This window comes from Mesitornis unicolor, unplaced genomic scaffold, assembly GCF_000695765.1.
Source record: "Mesitornis unicolor isolate BGI_N332 unplaced genomic scaffold, ASM69576v1 scaffold33233, whole genome shotgun sequence".
NCBI lineage: Eukaryota > Metazoa > Chordata > Aves > Mesitornithiformes > Mesitornithidae > Mesitornis > Mesitornis unicolor.
In genome coordinates, this window is record NW_010173211.1 from 37,410 (window position 1) to 57,046 (window position 19,637).

The 19,637-nt window shown below is 47.4% G+C and overlaps 2 protein-coding genes across 2 annotated transcripts in view; both read left to right on the forward strand.

The window, feature by feature from the left end:
- Positions 1–4,491, forward strand: part of FRMD4B (FERM domain containing 4B) — a 41,867-nt gene extending 37,376 nt beyond the window's left edge. Inside the window, exons 16-18 of the mRNA XM_010180643.1 lie at positions 1,015–1,820; positions 2,375–2,507; positions 4,368–4,491. Coding sequence (XP_010178945.1) covers positions 1,015–1,820; positions 2,375–2,507; positions 4,368–4,491 — 1,063 coding nt within the window. The remainder of the gene's footprint in view (positions 1–1,014; positions 1,821–2,374; positions 2,508–4,367) is intronic.
- A 10,514-nt stretch (positions 4,492–15,005) lies between these two features.
- LMOD3 (leiomodin 3 (fetal)) lies at positions 15,006–19,282 on the forward strand. Its single transcript, XM_010180641.1, has 3 exons — positions 15,006–15,296; positions 16,293–17,663; positions 19,256–19,282. The coding sequence occupies exons 1-3, from the start codon at positions 15,006–15,008 to the stop codon at positions 19,280–19,282; spliced, it is 1,689 nt and encodes a 562-aa protein (XP_010178943.1).
- Positions 19,283–19,637: the final 355 nt, after the last annotated feature.

Here is a 19,637-nt window from a genome sequence, read left to right on the forward strand (position 1 = left end):
CAGGCTCTCAAAATGTCTTTTCTGGATATTGGAGGCATGAGGTTGATATCAGCCATCATCTTCTGGCAGAGTCCTGTACCAGCTTTGTGACATGTGAGTGAGGGCGTTCACGTGAGCACAAACCCTGTCTGGGAAAACAGCAGCACACACAAATGGGTGTCTGCAAAATTAGGAGTGAGATGGAAGCTGGAACACAAATACTGCCTATCTGATCATGAAAGACTATAGAAGGGTCATTTCCAGATAGGCGCCTGTAGGGAGTTTTAACAAGTAATACTTAACTCAATAAGTTTCTGTAAAATACTTGTAAGAGAGTTAGAATTTATTTTACATTTAATTTGTAGCCTTGTTTTCTAACAAAGTGAGGCTTATGAACTTGTGTTGCCCATCAGCTGGTAGTCTCCCCACAAAAACTTGATCATGAGCTGACAGATGTCTTCTGAGGATTACATTTTCCTCCTGAAAAAGTAAGTGACCAGGTAGAGAAGAGACATCCCAGTTAGTGCACTGACTATGGGAGGAGAGCTGCATGTGGGCTCACCTGTATTATTAGACAGCTGAGAATCCATGCTGGGGAAGGAGAGATGCTGTAAACCTAATGTTATCAAGAGTTCATGGTTTATCTGGCTGGCGTAATGCAGCCTTGAGAGACAGAGCCACAGGATACCCGTTTTTCTGTGTTCTGCTCCCAGCTCAGGTACTTGTGTAGACCTTACCTACTTGAAAACAGAGAGCCCTCCATTAAATAATTACAAAATGAGAGTCTGTGAGCTTTCCTGCATGTCTCCCTGTCAGAGATTAACCTTAGAGAGATCTCCTACTGCTGCAGCAAATCTAAAATTCAGCCAAGCTGAATTCCTTGTGATGCAGATGTTCTATGTGGAAAGAAAACCCTGGGTTTGTGTTGTGCTGTGGCTGGGGAGGCAGCGTGTCTGACTGCCCATGCATGTTCTCTCCAACTCTCTGTGTATGTCTGTGACTGCCTTTAACCAGCCAACACCTGTGTTGTTTCAGGCCAGATGTTTCCCCACACCATTGCCGGCAACGCAGTGGAAGTCTGGAGTCCCAAACCCACCTGCTGTCCGAAACCCCAGCTGAAAAGGCAGCCTTCACCCTCTCCAAGTCCCAGCGGAGCAGCAGCACAGAGATCCTCGATGACGGATCATCCTACACTAGCCAGTCAAGTGCAGAGTATTACTGCGTGACGCCTACTCCCAATCCGTATTACACTACTCAGACACTCGACAACAGGACCAGGGGTCGAAGACGATCAAAGAAACAACACATTTCTGCTGCGGGTTCAGGAAGCATGCCCAATCTCGCCCAGAAGGATGTCCGCAGTGTGGTCTACCACAAAAATCAGGAGCAGCATTCCTCTAGTTACTATATTTCTGGATATTCCCCGTACACCGAATCTGACGCTTACTACAACGGAGGATACGTTTACGAGAGTGATACGGAGGGACAGTACAGTGTCAATCCTTCCTATCGTTCGTCGGCACATTACGGATACGACCGTTACAGGGAATTCAGGTCTTACCACGAGGATGAAGTGGACAGAGTACCGCACAACCCGTATGCAACCCTACGGCTTCCAAGGAAGCAGGTTGCTAAAACAGAGCATATTACCAAAAACATTCACAAGGCCTTAGTAGCAGAGCACCTCCGTGGTTGGTACCAACGTGCCTCCAGTCAAAAGGACCAGGGTCACAGCCTGCAGGCAGGCTTTGAGTCTGACAGAGGATCTCAGAGGAGTTTGGGCTTTGCTGGTCTGCAGGTGCCGTGTTCTCCGAGCAGCCGGGTGTCGTCTTTCTCTTCGGGTAATGTCTGATTTCTTCTATGCTGAGTGTTTTTGTAAGTTCCTTCTGTGCATCAAATTCTGCCTCCTCGGTGAAGTCAGCAGACTAGAAGCAAGGTTAAAGCTCTGTCCTGAAAGGTAGATGAGGAGCTGAGTAGGATCTTGTTGTTCTGTGCTTGGGAAGGAGGACTTGCTTGTTGTCTTCTCCTATGAGTAAAACTGCTTTTTACTCTTCACAAGTGCAGTGGTCCAAAGAAGCACAAAGAGCCATATGGCTTTCAAACAGATGTGTTTACCGACTGGGAGCAATGTGCAAAACGTTTTGCTGTGTAAATGCAGTTGCCATGATGGCTTCCAGAATACAGTGAGCGCCACTGACTGGATCAGAGCATCTTTTTAAGGAGATTCCCTAGCTCCAAAACACCACCCGCACAGCGCTTCCCTCCCTATGGGGTTGTATGTGACATTTTGTGTTTGCATTGTGTGCTCGTGTGTCCTGCAGGAAGCTGTGGAGGGAGCTAATGAGAATTATCATGGAGAAAGATCTAATTTGCTCTCACATTTTTTAAATTCCAGCATCTTCTGCGAACACTGCTGGTAACTGGCGAAACCCACTTGCACTGGGACTCTCCGACTACGATACGTTGTCTCATTCCTCTTATGCCAGCTGTTACGGGAACGTGTATGGCAACCTTCCTTTGCAAAGCAGGTGAGTGACGTATATCAAGGTTTTTCTGCCCTTCCTCCTGCCTTTCACAGGCTGTTAAAATTTCTGAGAAAATCAGCTTGATTTCAAAGGGCCGGGCTGAAGGGAAGTTACAAAATTCACTTTGTGAGAGCAAGTCATAGATCAGAGTGGATCAGCTGTACCACCACTAACTGTACCACTGATACTCAAGGAAGGGGGAAGCAGTCACAGAATCACAGAATGTCAGGAGTTGAAAGGGACCTGGAAAGCTCCCCCAGTCCAACCCCTGCCAGAGCAGGATCACCAGAGCAGTCACACAGGAGCATGGCCAGGGGTTTGGGTGTCTCCAGAGAAGGAGACTCCACAACCTCTCTGGGCAGCCTGGGCCATGCTCTGCCACCCTCACACTGACAAAGTTTGTCCTCATCTTCAGCTTGAACCTCCTGTGCTCCAGCTTGCTCCCATTGCCCCTTGTCCTGGCATTGGACATCCCAGAGCAGAGCCTGGCTCCTTCCTCCTGACACTGCCCTTTCCAAATTGATCCCCATGAATGAGGGCACCCCTCAGTCTCCTCTGCTCCAAGCTCAAGAGCCCCAGCTCCCTCAGCCGCTCCTCAGCAGGAGATGCTCCACTCCCTCCATCATCTTTGTGGCTCTGCTGGACTCTTTCAAGCAGTTCCTGTCCCTCTTGAACTGAGGGATGAGAACTGAACACAATAAATATTGCAGATGTGGCCTCACCAAGGCAGAGCAGAGGGGAAGCAGAACCTCTCTGCCCTACAACCACCCCTTCTCATACACCCCAGGATGGCGCTGGCTTTCTTGGGTACAAGGGCACATTGCTGGCTCATGGTCATCTGCTGCCATCAACACCCCCAGTCATAGTGAAGGGTGAACTCATTTGTTGCCCAGCCTTTTCCCCTGACTGATGCTGGACTATCGTGACCTTGCACCCCCTGGTAGCTGCAATGCTCAGAGCAGTGTTGAGGGCAGAGGACTTGCTGAGCCCAGTCCCTCTCCACCCCCTGTGCTGCTTTGCAGAGCTGCCCTGCTCGTGGGAGCTGTCCCCAGCACTGCGGGGAGCTCAGGATCTGCTCTGTCCTTGCAGAAATCCCTGCAGCTCTCTCGCTGCTCCTACTCGGTGTTTTCCATCCCTTCCCCCGCTACCGTACACCGGTTGTTATCAGTGAGGACAGAGACCTCCTGCCCAGGGGAATGGCTCTGACGCCATCATGTTTAAGGGCACTTATGCTGAGCATAGCCAGCTGTAGTAAGTACCCCACGTTTGTGCCTCCTGCTTCATGGGTTGCAGCTCGTGCTTGCTGCCAGACTGACTGGTGTGAAATTACTGAATTTTTAATTTTGTTTGTTTTATGATAAATTAAAGCGCAAGGAAAATACATGAAAGCTTCTGCTGTCGATCCTTGTTTCGAAGCTGAAGTGCCATGGGCTGCTTTATTGCAGTGATTTAAAAGATCGACAGTAGCAGTGTTTAAAACTACAAGTTCTGCTGAATTCCTAACTTCCTATAATTGGGCTTTGGAAACTGCTAATTTTGGCAGCTTTTTCTATATAGGGTTTATTAGCTGTTAATTTTCCATATTGTCTGATCATTCATCTGTTCCGTTTTCTATTTTAATGTGATTATGGCAAGCGAGCAATCAACGTCCTACAGCCTTGACAATTTTGAGCAGCCGAGATCCCATTGCACCCAGTTTGACCGATTACAGCCCCCAAACTGGGTTTGTGTTGGATCCAGATTACACTGGGGTGAACTCCCAAGAACCAGCTTCCAGCCCAAGGTGGTGTTTGCGCAGCACTTGGGGGTTTTTGGGAGCCCCTGTGCTCTCGCTGACCCCGATGCCGTGTCTCTCTCTTGCAGAGCGTATGCAGAGCCGAGCCAGCTGGGCGGCGAAGGCGGCGAGAACCGGCTGGAAGAAGACTTGCACGGCAGCGAGCAGAGGCTGTTTTGGCACGAGGATTCAAAGCCCGGGACACTCGTGTAGAGGCCGCCCGCAGCCCCGCGTCCGTACCCCTGCGTGCCTTGCACAAACGCTGTGTGACCCCCAGGTGGATCTCGGGTGGGACTTCCCAACCAGACAAGGGAAAGGAGCAGGCTGGTTTGCTGGGAAAGGTGAAATCCAGCATCGAGAGGGACTGCTGCAAAGTGACAGTGTCTTACCACGAGTGGATCCAGACAGCCTCCGCGAGCAAGGGCCAGCCACAGTTTAATCGGTGGCGAGATGCAGCACTTGGTTGAAGTATTTATATTTAGCAAGCACTTTTTTGGATGATTGGATGGTGTTGAAGGCAAACCTCAGAGGAGAAAAGAAAAATGTGAAAAGGAGACTCTTATGGAAAAACCAGGAATTCTAGGAGCACAATTCTGTTGTCTGAAAGAAGGAGAAATGGAAATGTATTCTGCCATGGCTTGTGATGACCTGGAAGGACTTTCATAAGCTTATGAAGGATGGATACTGTGCGTGTGAGTGAGGCAAAGGGTGACTTAATCAGTATTGGATCATTACTTGAAGGAAGGCTGGGATTTTTTTATTGTTAATTGTGGAGGTTTGAGTGAGTTTATTGATTTTTCGGGGTGTTGTTAAGAGTGTTTGTTAGCACCACAAGCAAGTTCTGGAAAGAAGAGGATTTGCTGACACAATATGTCGTGTAAAACTAGAGGTGGTTGTGGATTTTGGAAACAGAAGCAGTCAACTTTGAACTCTTTTCCATGATAAAGTGTAGTTAATAACCTCCCTTTAACGACCTTTCCATGGTACAACTTCACTGTGCGGAGGAGCAGGCAGATTTTCACGGTGGCTGCACGGTGACTGCACGGTGACCCTCGTTGGTTGGGTGACGGTGACGTTTTGTTCTGCCACAGCGAATCAAGGAGCTCCAGCGATCACACGGCAACCGATTGGGGTTGTAAGGGCCAGTATTTGGAGGTGGATGCAAACACAAACAGCCAAGTGGGTGCCTTAAAATGAGAGGGGCATTAGGATCGTACCGCCAGGCATCTGAACTGCCGGGGCGTTGCAGAGTCACTAAGTGACACAACGGTGTTTTCCCAAAACCATTTGTGTAGGAAAAAAGTGCGGCTGCAGCCTTGATCGAAGAGGGATAAACCTACCTCACGTCATCCATCTGTAGGGACAGGTTGGCATGGGTTATCCTGCGCGATTTCCGACGGCGCGTTGGCATACGGTGAAATCTCTCTGGTTTTTCAGCTGTCCTGTGCTTCAGGATTTCCATAAATGGTGCTCTTGTGTCTTTTATACAAAGGGTTAGTTACTCCTTGTTCATATTGTGAATAGAAAAGTTTCTGATAAACTTTTTTTGACGTTTTTTACCAATATTCCAGAGCATGTAATATATACAGAAGGACACACTTGTTAAGCTGGTACTTAGTCGTTTGTATTATTAGAGTCGCGATTTGGAATTAAACGGACAAAAAAAACGAAATAAAAAATAACTTATTTCCTTGGGTTTTGCATATTTGTATAGCCCTCTAGAAACGCGAAAGATCTTTTTTGCTTATTCTTTTACTACTTCTGAATTTTTTTAGACCTATTATTTTGTATAGGTCAATAAACTAAAAAGTGTGCAACAAAACCCACTTTGGCATTCCTCCTGTTTCTCCGCGAGCGCTTGGACAAGGGCAGTGTGTGTTATTTGAGGGCTGTAAAGGAAGAGAGGGTAAATCACCGTGGTCTGGTTTCTTCTGGCTTGAGGCGTTGGGGTTGGGTGCAGGGGCTCAGAGGCCTTGGCTGGGGGAAGCTTGGCCCAGGGCAGTTCAAACCCTCCCAAAACAAGGTCTGAGCGATGCTTCTTGCTCATCCGTCCTTGCACCCAAAAGGTGCTGCAGCTTCTCCTGTTTGGAGCATGGCTCCTGGGGTTTGTGTTGCTCATCCACTGGGTCCTCTTTTGAGTTTGTGCCCTTTGGGGTGCCCACCTTTCTGGAAGATTGGCTTGGCTTCTGGATGCACAACAGCTTTTGTACCAGGCAGTTGAGGTTACTCAGTCTCACCCCTCCTCTCTTCAGTTCTTCATCCTTCCTACTTCATAAGCTTCACCACCACCACTGCATCTTATGCTTATTTCCAGGTTGCTGGTGAAAATAAGTTTTAACAAGAACTTGCAGACATGTCCACTGAAAATACCACTATATTGTCATACTGTTCCATTTCTCAAAGTAGTTTTTGAGATTTCTGTTTGCCAATTCTTCATTCATTGGATCATGCTGCTGTGATAAAATGTCAGTGTTTGCAGCAGGAACCTGTGGTACAAAGTCCAGTACCTTACCCAGAACCCCTGGTGTCAGTGCAAGCTGGAGGTTATTTGTCAGCACTCTCAAAGCTTTCCATTTAAAAAAGGAAATGAGGTGTGTAACGAGGTCTGCGCCCCATTTCAAGTCTTGTTTGCATTCCTTTATTTTAACGCCGTAGCCCTTGAAGTTTGTATTGGCTTTTCCGTGGGTGTTCAGGATTTAGCTCAGTGTGACACGTCCGTGTTGGCACAACACTTGCACTCGCCTTGCTCGGGCAGGACCAGTACAGTTTTGGATGGTGGTGTTGAGAAGATGAGAATTTGAGGTGGGTGTGCAGTGAGGACAGTTTGCTGTGTTTGGGGATATTGGGCATAAAACCTCTGGGGCTGGTTCAGAGCCTGACTGCAGCTTCCAGGTAAGCGAAGGCTGAGCTGTGGAGGAGCTGGAAAGGAAAGAGCGGTGGTGGTACAAGCAGCACTTGTAACCCCTCTCATCATTCTCCGCATGCCTGGCCCTGCAAGAGTTGTGCTCTTAAACTTATGAAGGGTGAAAGTAGAGTGAAGAAAGAGACCCAGAAGAGGAGAGAAGATGATGATCTGACTTCTCTTTCTCAGATGTGGCCTGGGGCAGGTAGAAAAGGTGTGGGGTGGCGCAGGGGAGGAGAGGGAGGGCACAGCATCCCCGTGGGACCTCCTGCTCACCACCACCATGGGAGCTGGGGATGCTGCACAGCTTGAGCAACACCTGGGTTTTGCCAGTTGTTCCCCAGGACGTTGACTTTTGCAGACCCAGCTTCTCCCTTGGTTGTATTGCATTTCTGGAGCCACGTTTTGATGCATGTGTACAAGCATTCACAGAGACCAGGTTTGTATAATGCAGCCGAAGAGGTAATAAACAGCGTAAGTGTCATTATTGTCGTGTTTGCTCACAGCTGAAATACAAATCACTCGTGTTTTGTTTGAATTCCTGCCTCATCTGTGCTTTCAGCGGTTTGACCACAGCCCTTCCTCGCCAGGGTTGCTGAGGACCTCTAGTGACCGGTGGTGGAGAGAAGAGCCTCCAAAATCCTTCCTGCCCCTTCCCCTTTGAAGAAATATTCAGAAATTCTCCTTTAATATGATCCAGAGCAAAGCCAAGAGGTGAACAACGTGAGATACCAATGTAAAACACCACAGGGTTCAATTTTACAGCGTCCCAAGTGCCTCACTCTTCAGGAGGTAGATGCTGCTGCTGCTGCTGAGATGGGAGTGTAGAGGGGAAATAAAACCCCACATTAAACTGTATGTAACGGAGCATTTCTGAGTGCTTTGTGGTTGACGGATGAAGAAGGAAAAGCAGCCCTTGCCAGGAATCCTTAAGAAGTCATTAGGGTGCCGTGCTTTGTTTTTAATTGCTGCCTGCTTTTCCTCTGCTGTTCCGAAGAGAAATACTCCGAGGTGTGGGAGGACAAACTCCGGTGGGAGCTGCCCCAAGCCCTGCGGGGGCTGAGTCTGACTCCTCCGACACAGGGACCGGAGCTCAGACCAAAAGCCCCTTCCCCAAGCGCAGGCAAATCGGTAAAGATCACAAATGTATAAATTCACCCAAATATAATTACGTGAAACTTGTTGGCCAAGTTGACTTTCTGCGTTTCTGCTAATTTCTCATTTCTGTACTTGGCCTCCTTCAGCTTAAATGTGAGCAAGGATGTATTTGTTGTACCCGCAGCTCCTGGACGGGTGAGCAGCCTCCACCGCGGGCCAGCCGGTCCCAAAATATTGGGAGGAAATGCTCCAAAGGCTGCGGGTTTGCTCCATCTCCTGGGCTTCGGGGGTTAATGCAGGAGAGCTGCTTCTGCAGGCAGCCTCTGAGCCTGGGCTGAAGCTCCCGTCCCTGTTTGCCGGGCACTGGATAAGGGAGCACCTCTCCAGGGAAGGTTTCTGCTCTACATTATTTAAACTCCTTTTCTGTCAGATTTGATAGATTTCGAAGGTAGAAAGCTGAGCGCTTCAGCTATAGCAGGGCTTCACGCAAATATTGAAACTTATCAAGATAAATAGGAGAAAACTTTTAACTGTTTATTTTATTTGATGGTTGTTAGTTTAAATCAAATTTTCTGTGGCTTTTTTTTTTCCTAGGAATCTTTTGCTAGGGGAAAACCTCCATGTCCTGAGGAATGTTTTATCTTGTTGGTAGCAGGAACTTCTTCCTGGAGTGATTTTTCAGGTTACTTCCATCACTTTTTGCAGCTATTTGAGATAAATACGGCGGGGAAAAAAAAGAAAAAAATCTTATTTTGCAAATGTGTCTCCCCCTGCTATGTCCCTGTTCAAATGCTGAAGGCACCAGGCTGCTGGCACTGACTGCATGGGGAGCGCAGCATCGTACCTTGGGCCGGTCAGGAATAATCTGGCTTTCCAGCCAAGTGAAGCAATGAAGGTGGTGTTTGTGTAGAGCAGGGAAAAGAGACCTACAGCTCTCATCTGGAGGCAGCCGCATTTTCCCACTTAGTGCAGCCTTCATTAGAAGCAATTAATGTTGGATTTTCATGCAATTTAGGTAACTGCACATAGGGAGGTTTGCTGTTTCACCAAGCACTGAGAAAATGGACCTTGGACGCAGTGCAGGTGGTGTTGCCAGGGGAAGGGGTATCCAGGTATGAACTTTGTGTGATGGATTTTGTTGTGGTTGGTAGCTCCAGAAGTGATCCCTGCCTGCACCAACATGAGGTTGGGACTTTGGAGGCTCTGGTCGCTCTCAGCCTAACCCCAGCATTGGTACTTATGGGTTGGGACCTCGGGGTTGATCCCTCCATGAGCCTGGACAGAGGAAGAAGAGGCAGTTGTACATTTGCTGTATTGCCATCCTCCCTCTTTCCCCCCTCTTTAGCTCTCTTCTCACCCTCCCCTGTCCTGTCACAATTTGGCCAAGCACCCCTGCTGCCAGAACAGCAACCACGATGCCTGGTTGAGCTTTGAAGACCAATAAAAAGTCTTTGAAGACTGGTTGAGCAAAGAAGACGCTTTCTCCCATTCCCAGCATCTCTGTGATGGCCATGCCACCAGCAGGTAAGGATGGTGATACCCTGTCTGATGCACAACCCCCTGCCTCATCTGGCAGGATCTTCCCCTTCCCCCTGTAGCTGTTAGACACAGGTTTAGGATCAAATGTATCATCTCCCAGGACAGGATTACCATCAACACACCAATATAGCAAGTCCAACCTGATGTGATGCTTCCTCCTTGGAAGAAGGGACCTGATCAGTGCTGGGAGTCCAGGAGAACACAGGACATGGACGTCAGAGCCTTCATGAAAGGGCAACAAGACCTTTAACTGAGCAGCAGCTCCTTGCCATCCATCCAACTTCGTTATCTGTGTCCATCCCTCACGAAAGGAATCGCCATAAATCCTTCAGCAAGTCCTTGGCTGCAGAGGGATGGGCTCCGTCTCCTAGGGCATCTCCCGCTCATCTCAATTTATATGTAATGGTTAGATTGTCATCAAAGAGCTGCAGATGGAGAAGGGTTTGCAGCCAGCGGGGGCTCAGCTGGAGTAACTCTAGAAGAAACCTTTCCACCTGTTCCCGGGCTGAGGTTAGGGAAGGACGAGCCTCATGTGTACATAACAAAATCTCCATGTGGCTTTGCCGGCATCATTGCCCATGGGCACGTTTTAGTGGCAGGATGATACGAGCTATGGGGCTGCGATAAGTCTGGGTGCTATAAAAGACAGATTCACCCTGTGTTGAATGTGAAGGGTGGTTTTGTTTCCTAGGATGACTTCAGTTTTTAGCTGATCTGGCTTGTGCTGAACTCAGTGTTTCATATAAACACGGGGGTGATTGCTTGTTCAGAAGGTTATGGCGATGGCTGTCGCTCCTCAGAGTCCTTGGCACTGTGTTGTTACAGTTCTTATTTAATAGCACTGCTGTGCAGTGTTTGGAGAGAAATTATAAATTTGACTGGAAAAGGGAGCCAATTTTAATTTAATTCTAGCTACTGGTTTTAGTGTGAGGCTTTTACCCCTCCTTAGGCTCTGCTGTGCAAACTTGGAGCATAGTTAAATCGTAAGAATAAAGGTAAAGTTAATAGTAAATAATTGCTAAGTTATATATGCTGCCACATACAGGTTCTTCTGCAGCCTGCATGGAGAGTGGATGTCTTCTCCAAGGGTCCAGGCTTGCATTTCTGATTGCAAATTATTGAAACTCAGAGCCTGAGCCTGCCCCAGAACCATGGGGTTCTGGATTATCTTTCTTAAATGGTTTGTTAAAACAGCTGAAATGCTTTAGAAATCCATCAGCTGATTATCAAACCCTCCTTGATGCAAACCAAGATGTACCCACAGGGCTCACTCACCCTTTTCCCTGCGGGATTGCTTTGGACACACCACAGTGGGGGGTCAGTACCTGCCCCTGGCTGGAATTTTCTCTCCTTAATTTCAGAAATGACCCAAGTCTCCTCCATGTTTCCCCTTCTCCCTACGCATATTAATGCTTTCTTTTCCCTGTAATAAGAAATGTGTATGATGGCAGGGGTGGTTTCAGTACTCAGTGTAGCTATTCTCAGACTTCCCTGAAAATGGAAATTAAAAAAGCAAAAAATCACTACGTTCTTTTTTGGGGCCAAATCAGAGGCATTCAGATCCCTCTGAAACAGGAGACACAGCCTCACTTGCTCTTTGTAGCCAAAGGAGACAGCCAGACCCTGGTGCAGTGAGATGCAGGGATTCGGTGACCACTGGTGAGGAGCTGATGTCTCTGTCCCCGCTGCTCCATCCCGTCCCCAGGCCAGCCTCTGCCATCCCTGCTGCTTCACACGAGGGCTGAGGTTTGCAGCTTGGGAAAATACTTGGGAAGTCAGATGCCCTTACTCTATTTAAGCAACAAACTTAATCTGATATATATTTATATCCGCAGCAGTTTGGAGGTGCGGGTGTTTTTTTGCCCAGGATGATCCCTGGTGTTTTTCCCACAGGATGTCTCTCTATGATTGCTCTCGTTCCTTAGTGGTTGTTATTGTTAAGATCCCATCATCTGACCCTTTATAATCCCCCTATTGCGTTACACTGCAGTGCTGGACATGCTTGGTTTATGCTACTGTTGGTCAATTTTAGACTGCCCCATCGAGCCTATGGGTTTCTAAAAAGTGGTGCAAGGTTATGTTACACGGGCACATTCCCCGACTCTTCCCAGCTACTGCCTTGGCTCTTGGAAATGCCACAGATTGGTAAATAAAGGGGAATAAAAAAATGCGGTTTATAAGCAAACAAAATGCAATTCAACGTTACAGCAATTGCTTTCAAGCATCTGGCATCAGCATGTGTCCCATCAATTAACCTAAAAATAGATCTTGTTTTAGGCACTCCAGGCAGGGTTTGGTGGCCCGCTTCGCGTCAGGTGGTGACACAGGGGTTGGCCCTTCTTGGTATTTGAGTTAAAAACTTGTCAACCTTTTTGCTTCTGAGAGAGAGAGGCTGGATGTTTTGAATAAAATGCATAAATGAGAAAAAAATCAGTGAAATGAAACAGTTTTGTAAGAGATCCCGCTGGGTTTCATGCAAGAGTTCATTCATCTGCCTTAGAAAGAGTAAGAAAAAGCAAGCAGTAAGGATGAATTGCTCATTACTGAGGGTAGACCTTTCCTTCTATCAGTTTGCTCCTAAATTGCTTTTATTTAACACTCATAAGGTGCCTACTTAGCATGAATTTGGAGCTCTACGGTGGCTGCAGGTCCCTCTTGTCCTCTGCCCGTGCTTTGAGCTCGTGCCAGTCGCTGCTGGCACAGCCCTGCAATGGGAACGGAGCAACTCGCACAGCAGCCGATCAGCCTGGGCATTCCTCAGCAAGTGTCAAACTGGCATGGAAACAGCAAGCACTGCCGATGGAAGTGGCTTTATGCTCTTAATGAAGGCTGAGGAATGAGTGATCATTTTGGAAAGCCCTGAAAGGAACTCCCTCAAAAGTTATTGGGAAGAAAAGGGGAGTTTTGCCTTGGAAAGGACTCTTAGGTTTGACCACGAGCTTGTCCCCAGCCCAGAGGGTGTCGTTTGTTGCCTTAACGTGCTGTTTCCAGCACACCAAAACGCTGAGCGACACATTAGAAAAGGAAGTGGTAACTTCGAGGTAATTTATGGTTGAGAGACCTAAAGTAGGCAAAATGTGATACCTGCCTTGGAAATGAGTGGGATTAGCACCCATGTCACCAGGAGAGGTGTCACCGGGCAGCCCTTTGCTCTGGGTCTGACAGAGAAGGCATCGCTCCCAGAAGGATAGTGTTTCCTGATCGCTATATTGGTAAGTGACATAGGAGATATCCCTTCTTTCTTAGGAGAAAACTTGCTTTTCAAATACCTGGTAGTGTCCTCGGTATCCTTGGTTTCTTTCTTGAGAGGCCTTCGTGGGTTTGACCCTACTTAGCTCGGTGGATCTGACAGGACCGTGGCCCAAGATGGCCTGGCTGAAGATCATGGAAATATAAGAAGGTGGCTGGGGACTTGATTTACAGTCAAGAAATTAGCAAGAGATAAGTAGCCACTGAATAGACAGCTTCTGTGACCCAAACGACATCGTTTGGGAGAATAACATACCAGGTACTGAAGAGCACTGATTTATTTGATAACATCGGGAAACCATTTATGGACTCTATTATGGACAGCAATCGCTGGGGGTTAAAGCTGCTAGACCAGATAGATTGATGTGTGGGTCTGCTGTTGTGCTTGCTACTGCATAATATAAAATAAGGATGCCCCCTGAAATACCAAAGGGGCACAGGAGCCATTACGTTCTTGGCTTGGGTTTTTGTTATTTGTCCTTTATTTTGTTCTTAAATTTTCACCCTCTTTCCCATCATGTAACAGTGTTAATTAAGTGAGGACCTTTGGTTTATGGCTTTTTAATAGAGGTTAACAGGGCTTTGAACACAAAACACAGCAGGGAGAGATACCATCGTCATGCAGGGACTATTTTGTTGCTGGCCGACTCCTGCAGAGCGTGGTTGAGGCTGTAAGGAGAAATACGGCTTAAAAATTGGTGGGGTTTGGTTTCTCAGCCTCTCAGCTGTGTTTTTTTCCCCTATGAAAGATGCATTTGCAAGGTGAGGATTTGATTTTATGCCTCCTGCAAAGAATATTTGATGTTCTGAGAGAGCATCTTCCTAATCGAGTGAATCTGCAGCAAATTGAAATTGGACTGTAGCGGAAAAACACCCACCCACGCTACTCTACTTTTTCAAAGCCATGAGCACAGTGGTGTCAGAGATGTGGCTTTCAGCTTTGCCATCTACATTTAGAAGCCCATGAAATATTCTGAGCAAAGAAGGAGGCACTTCGTAGCTGGAATGGATGTGTCATGGGAAAAAAGAAAAGGTAATCTACAGTCACATCAGTTCTATGAATGTTAGTGAAGTGAAACCTCATAGTTGCTTATTAATTCTGTTAAAAATAATAATAACAACCTAAAAAAAAGGAAGGGATGAATGTGCAATGAACTGTCAGCCAAGATCCATTGATGGTACAAATAACATTCATGATGGAGAGCAGCCGGTCAAGAAACAGGGCACTGACATTGCCCCTGGGCAGGGAACAGGAGCAGGGCATGGACGTGCTGTGGGAAATGCCCAGGCTGGTGCACACAAGGTGTGTGCTGTACCAACCGTTCACCTCCTTCTTCCGTCTTGGAGAATTTTAAATCAACCAGGATCTGGCATTTGGGAGAGCTCCTCAATCCCGCGATGGCTGCATTCACACCAAAACCACCCGCAATATTCAGTCAGGCTTTACACCCAGCTAAAGGCAGCAAACAGCCTGTTGTCCCCAACTCTTTTGAGATATCCGAGATGCTACGGATGTGCTGGTTCCTCCCACGATGTAGAATTTCACTCGCACACCTTGCACATATCAGGGGCCGCTCCATCCCCACTGAAAGGCGCAGGGCCCCGGGAATCCTCTAGAAAACGGCCGTCTCCTGCCTCACTCAATGGGGGCTGCACCAGCTGCACTGAAATGTCAGAAGGGCCACACAGCTGACGGGTTGCTGAAAATGGAGCATGGCAGCATCACTATAAATTCTCTTTATCCAGCCAAGTGCAGCTTAATATAGACTTAGCCGCACCGTCTATCTCCCACACTGAGACCGAGAGCTGCCACAGCTCATGGCCAAAACATGAAGTTGTCGATTTAACTGCTATAAGTAGGGGAAAAAAAAAAATTCCTTTAAAATTTATCTTTCTCTTTAGGTTTAAGAAGAAACAGAGGATGGAGGGGAGAAAGAACATGTCTGAACTCAGCCAGAACTCTGACGAGGACATGTCCCCCGAGGACATTGATGAAGATGAAATCCTGGCCAACCTGTCCCCCGAGGAGCTGAAGGAGCTGCAGTGTGAGATGGAAGTAATGGCCCCTGATCCCCAGGTCCCGATTGGGATGATACAGAAGGATCAGACGGAGAAACCGCCCACCGGCAGCTTCGACCACCGGTCCCTGGTTGACTACCTGTACTGGCAGAAGGCGTCCAGACGCATGCTCGAGGATGAGAGAGTTCCCGTCACCCTCTTGCCCTCGGAGGTAACCAGCAAATATCACAAATATTTATTATTCTTCTGCTGTGGGGTCTGTGTTGTAGCTTTAATACCTTTATCTGCTTCTGCCCCTTATGTGAGGTATGGTACAAACAATGTTAAATTCTCCTTAAAAGCCTCAGCAGTGTCAGGATCCAGCTTGGACTGGTATCAGGGTTAGTAGTGTTTTAATTGCTTTTCCTAAAAATTTACTTAAGCTTTTTAATATAAAGCAGTCCTAATTCTGTTTTTGTAAAGGAAATCACTGAGAAATTGCCATAAAATCTGTCTGGAGGATGTAACTCAGATTTGTTTGACTTTGTGTATGAAGAACAGTGTATTGCTTTTCTGTAGAAGACTACAGTAATCATACGTATTCAACTAATTAATATTGACAGAATGTAATGTCATACTGGATAACCCCCAAACTGCTGCATTTCAACAATGTGCAAGCATGGAAACTCCATGAAATAGCCCAACCTTTTTCAGTACAGTACTTACATTTATTCTACTATTCCTATGACTTTGAAATAAGTTAAGGTCACACTTCGATATTTGTTAGGATGAGGACCACACTTAAAAAATAAGTTAATAGAATGGAAACTTGGCCAGGCAAAACACATCCATACCTGAACCCGAGTGAATTTGAAGACACTGATTTTTAATTCATTTTTTCTTTTAAACACTGGTCTTTAGTCAGAGACTCTTAACCCCCAGAAGGGTTCAAGGACCACTTTAACATAGCATTAAAGATTTAATTTAATAAAGACAAGAAACTGGTTTGTAGCCATTTTAAGAGCAATCCTTGCTGTTCTCCCAAGCAAGCCAGCACAGCCCTGACTTACAGGCGCTGATGCTTTTACGTGTCATTTTTTTTCCCCTATTTTGTAATGTATGGGCATGGAGGTATTGAAATCCAGCTGGTAGGTGTTTGTTTGAGCAGAAAGCTCATGTAATGGAGACACATTCGGTTATTTCAGCTGCGAGGTTTTGTCTTCCTCAGAGAAGTGCAGTGGAGGAGGCGGAAGGAAAGGCCGGTGGCAGCGATGTGAGCAACGGGAGAGGGCCAAGAACAGAGGAAAAAGAGAGACATTACCAAAACGAGCACTTGGCCAGCTCAGGAACTCAATCTGGGGAGAGAAACAGAGGTAGAAGTAATAACAGGAGAGAGGAGGAGGAGGAGGAGGAAGATGATGAAGAGGAGGAGGAGGAAGATGAGGATGAAGAGGAAGATGAGGCCGAATTGGAAACAAAGGAGACTTGCACCAATGAGAACCATCACAGTGATCAGACAAGTAAGAAACCAGTCACAGAATCGGGAGAAATCCCAGAAAAGCCAATTGAAAATGAAAAGAAAATATCAAAGTTAAACATCCCCAAAAAGTTAGCACTGGACACCAGCTTCATGAAGCTAAGCGCCAGACCTTCAGGAAACCAAACCAATTTAGAAGATAGTTTGGAGAAAGTCCGAAAAAACAACCCAGACGTGAAAGAGCTCAACCTGAACAACATAGAAAACGTCCCCAAAGAAATGCTGATAGACTTTGTTAATGCCATGAAAAAGAATAAGAATATAAAAACGTTCAGCTTGGCCAACGTGGGGGCTGACGACAACGTGGCGTTCGCGCTGGCCAACATGCTGCGGGAGAACAGGAGCATCACCACGCTGAACATCGACTCCAACTTCATCTCGGGCAAAGGCATCGTGGCCATCATGAGATGCCTGCAGTACAACGAGACGCTGACGGAGCTCCGCTTCCACAACCAGCGCAGCATGCTGGGCCACCAGGCAGAAATGGAGATAGCCAGGCTGCTGAAAGCCAACGCCACCCTCCTGAAAATGGGCTACCACTTCGAACTGCCGGGGCCCAGGATGGTGGTGACCAACCTGCTCAGCAGAAACCTAGACAAGCAGAGGCAAAAGAGGCAAGAGGAGCAAAGGCAGCAGCAAATGAAAGAGCAGCGGGAGTTGATAGCCATGCTGGAAAATGGACTTGGGTTGCCTCCCGGGATGTGGGAAATGCTGGGGGGACCGCTGCCCCAGCCAAGGATGCACGAACCCCCGCAAGCCCCAAAACCACCCGTCCCCATGGCTGTACCTCTGAACAAAAGACAGGAGAACGCGAGGCAGCCGCCCCCCGAGCAGCCGTGCACAGAGAAACCCGTCAGCTTCCGAGTGGTCAAGCTGAAGAGGACGCAGCGCAAACCCGCTGTGCCGGAGTACGTGGAGCCCGCCGAGAAAACCAACCTCAAGGATGTCATCAAAACACTTAAACCAGTTCCCAGGAGAAGGCCGCCTCCCCTCGTCGAAATAACCCCGAGAGATCAGCTACTAAATGACATTCGTCAGAGTAATGTCGCTTACCTTAAACCGGTGAGTGCAAGCCATGGTGGTGAGGGGAGGGGACCACTTTGGCCCAGTGTGCTCCAGAGCTGGCATTTGAAATGGCAGCCATTCTGTGGGTACCGCAAATGCGCCCCCATGCAGGGTGTCATTGTCCTTGTCATTCACCACAGTCGTGGTCTGGGACTGCCTTCAGCTTAAATTGTTTAAATGAAATTAAAAGCTTTAGTGTGAGGGGGAAGTCCCATAGTGGGATAACCACCTCCTGGTGATGCTCTTGCTTAGGTACCAAGTTCATGGGCTGCTTCTCAAACTGCTGGCCACCAGATTTAACCTTTTGGTTTCCTGAAACGTGATATTTCTTTGCATTGTGCCATTATTCAAGAAATACTGGAAGCTGGCTGATCTATTTGTAGCTAGTGATGCTGACACATCTGCTTGTGTTGCTAAGGCTAGAGGCAGATGGCAGAAACTCTTTTGCACTTAAAAATGGTCAAGTAGTAGTTTGCAACTCATATTTTGTTTAATATTGACTTTTTTTTATATAGTGGTCCACATTTTGCTTTCATTTATACTTACATAGAAATAATTATTCCCCAAGTAATTCCAGAGAAAGCAGTTTGTCCTGAAACGTTGGCAGAGGTGGGTCCTGCAGTGACCTCTGACTGTGGTCCAGCTTTACCACAACCGTTCTGCCCCTAAACCAAGTTTTGGGGCTATGCTTTCTGCTGAGCAGTCCAACTTAGTTACAGCCAGGGCCCTTTCCTCAAGGCATTTGTGGCCTTTCTGGATCTCAGTCCAGGTTTTGCATTTCAGTGCCATGTCTAAGACAAGACCTGCTCTTGTCAAGGTCACGGTTTATCCGTACACACCAAGGCAGTGCTTGGGATGGCTGCCTGGTCTGGCACTGCTGCCAGCTCTGCTGCCTCCCATCCTGCTCAGGATGGTGGTGCCGATGTTCTGTCAGGCATGGCCCTCATTTTGCACAGTGATGATGAAAAAACCTGGGTTCTGCAGCGTGCCAAGGAGCAAGAGTGAACCCCAACAGTTCCCCCTAAAAATCCTCTGGAGGTTTTTATATAAATGAGGGCTGTGGGGTTTGGGGCAGAGGGCTCAATTCCTGGTCCATCCTAAATGGGCCAGATAATTGCTATTGCAGCCCATGGAAAGGTGAAGCATGGGTGGTGATGTTTGGGAGTGTTTCTTCCTTGGTGGGTTTTTGAGGGGGGTAGTTTTGGTCCTATGTCATTGGGACAAAGGGCTTGGATTTGGGGTGCTAGAGATTTATTCTCATCTGCCTGTGTGATCTTGGCAACTCCTTATTTGCTTCAATATCCTCAGCTTCTCTAAACTGCAGTCCTACTGCTTGAGCCAAGCTGTGTGTTTGCTCACGCTGTGGTGGGATTCATTGCTTGCAAACTGGCTTCCTTGGGCACTAAGAATTGCAAACAGCAGGTGGGAAATCACCAACAAAAGAAATTGCCAACCAGAGCTCCTTAGAGCTCCCAGCTGTTGTGTTTTTCATCTTTTTACAGTTTCTGAAGGCTTGCATTTAAACTAAATGGGTTTGGGAAATAAGACTGAGCAATTTCCTCCTCCTGATCCTTACTGTCCTTGTCCAGGTGCCATTGCCAAAGCAGCTGGAGTGAGACACCAGACTGACCCGACGAAAACAAACTGGAATAAAGACTGTTCAGGTTTTGCTTACAACCGTTTCAGCAGATGTTTTCTGCAGAACCCAAGTGGTACACGTGGCTCTTTGGGAACAAAGTTTGCAATACATACTGATAAAAGTGTGGTGAAAATGGCTGGCATGAGAAAAGTCAGTGCTAAGCGTTTCCATCAGGTATCGAAAAATCCCGGTGCCATCTGTCTGCCAAGTGGATTTCAGGCTCCAGTTTGTTGTGGGAGTATTTTCTCAGAGGCTCCAATAACCTTGCCTTTCTCATTTGTCAGCAAACTATTTTGCTTCCACGTTGTCCTTCTGCTGCCAGATTCAGCAGG

What these genes read in the sequence shown, in the direction of transcription:
- LMOD3 (XM_010180641.1), top strand. Translation starts at nt 15,006, where the DNA reads ATGTCTGAACTCAGCCAGAACTCTGACGAGGACATGTCCCCCGAGGAC. An exon ending in TCACCCTCTTGCCCTCGGAG is followed by an intron (nt 15,297 to 16,292) that starts GTAACCAGCAAA and finishes TGTCTTCCTCAG; the next exon opens with AGAAGTGCAGTGGAGGAGGC. An exon ending in ATGTCGCTTACCTTAAACCG is followed by an intron (nt 17,664 to 19,255) that starts GTGAGTGCAAGC and finishes GTCCTTGTCCAG; the next exon opens with GTGCCATTGCCAAAGCAGCT.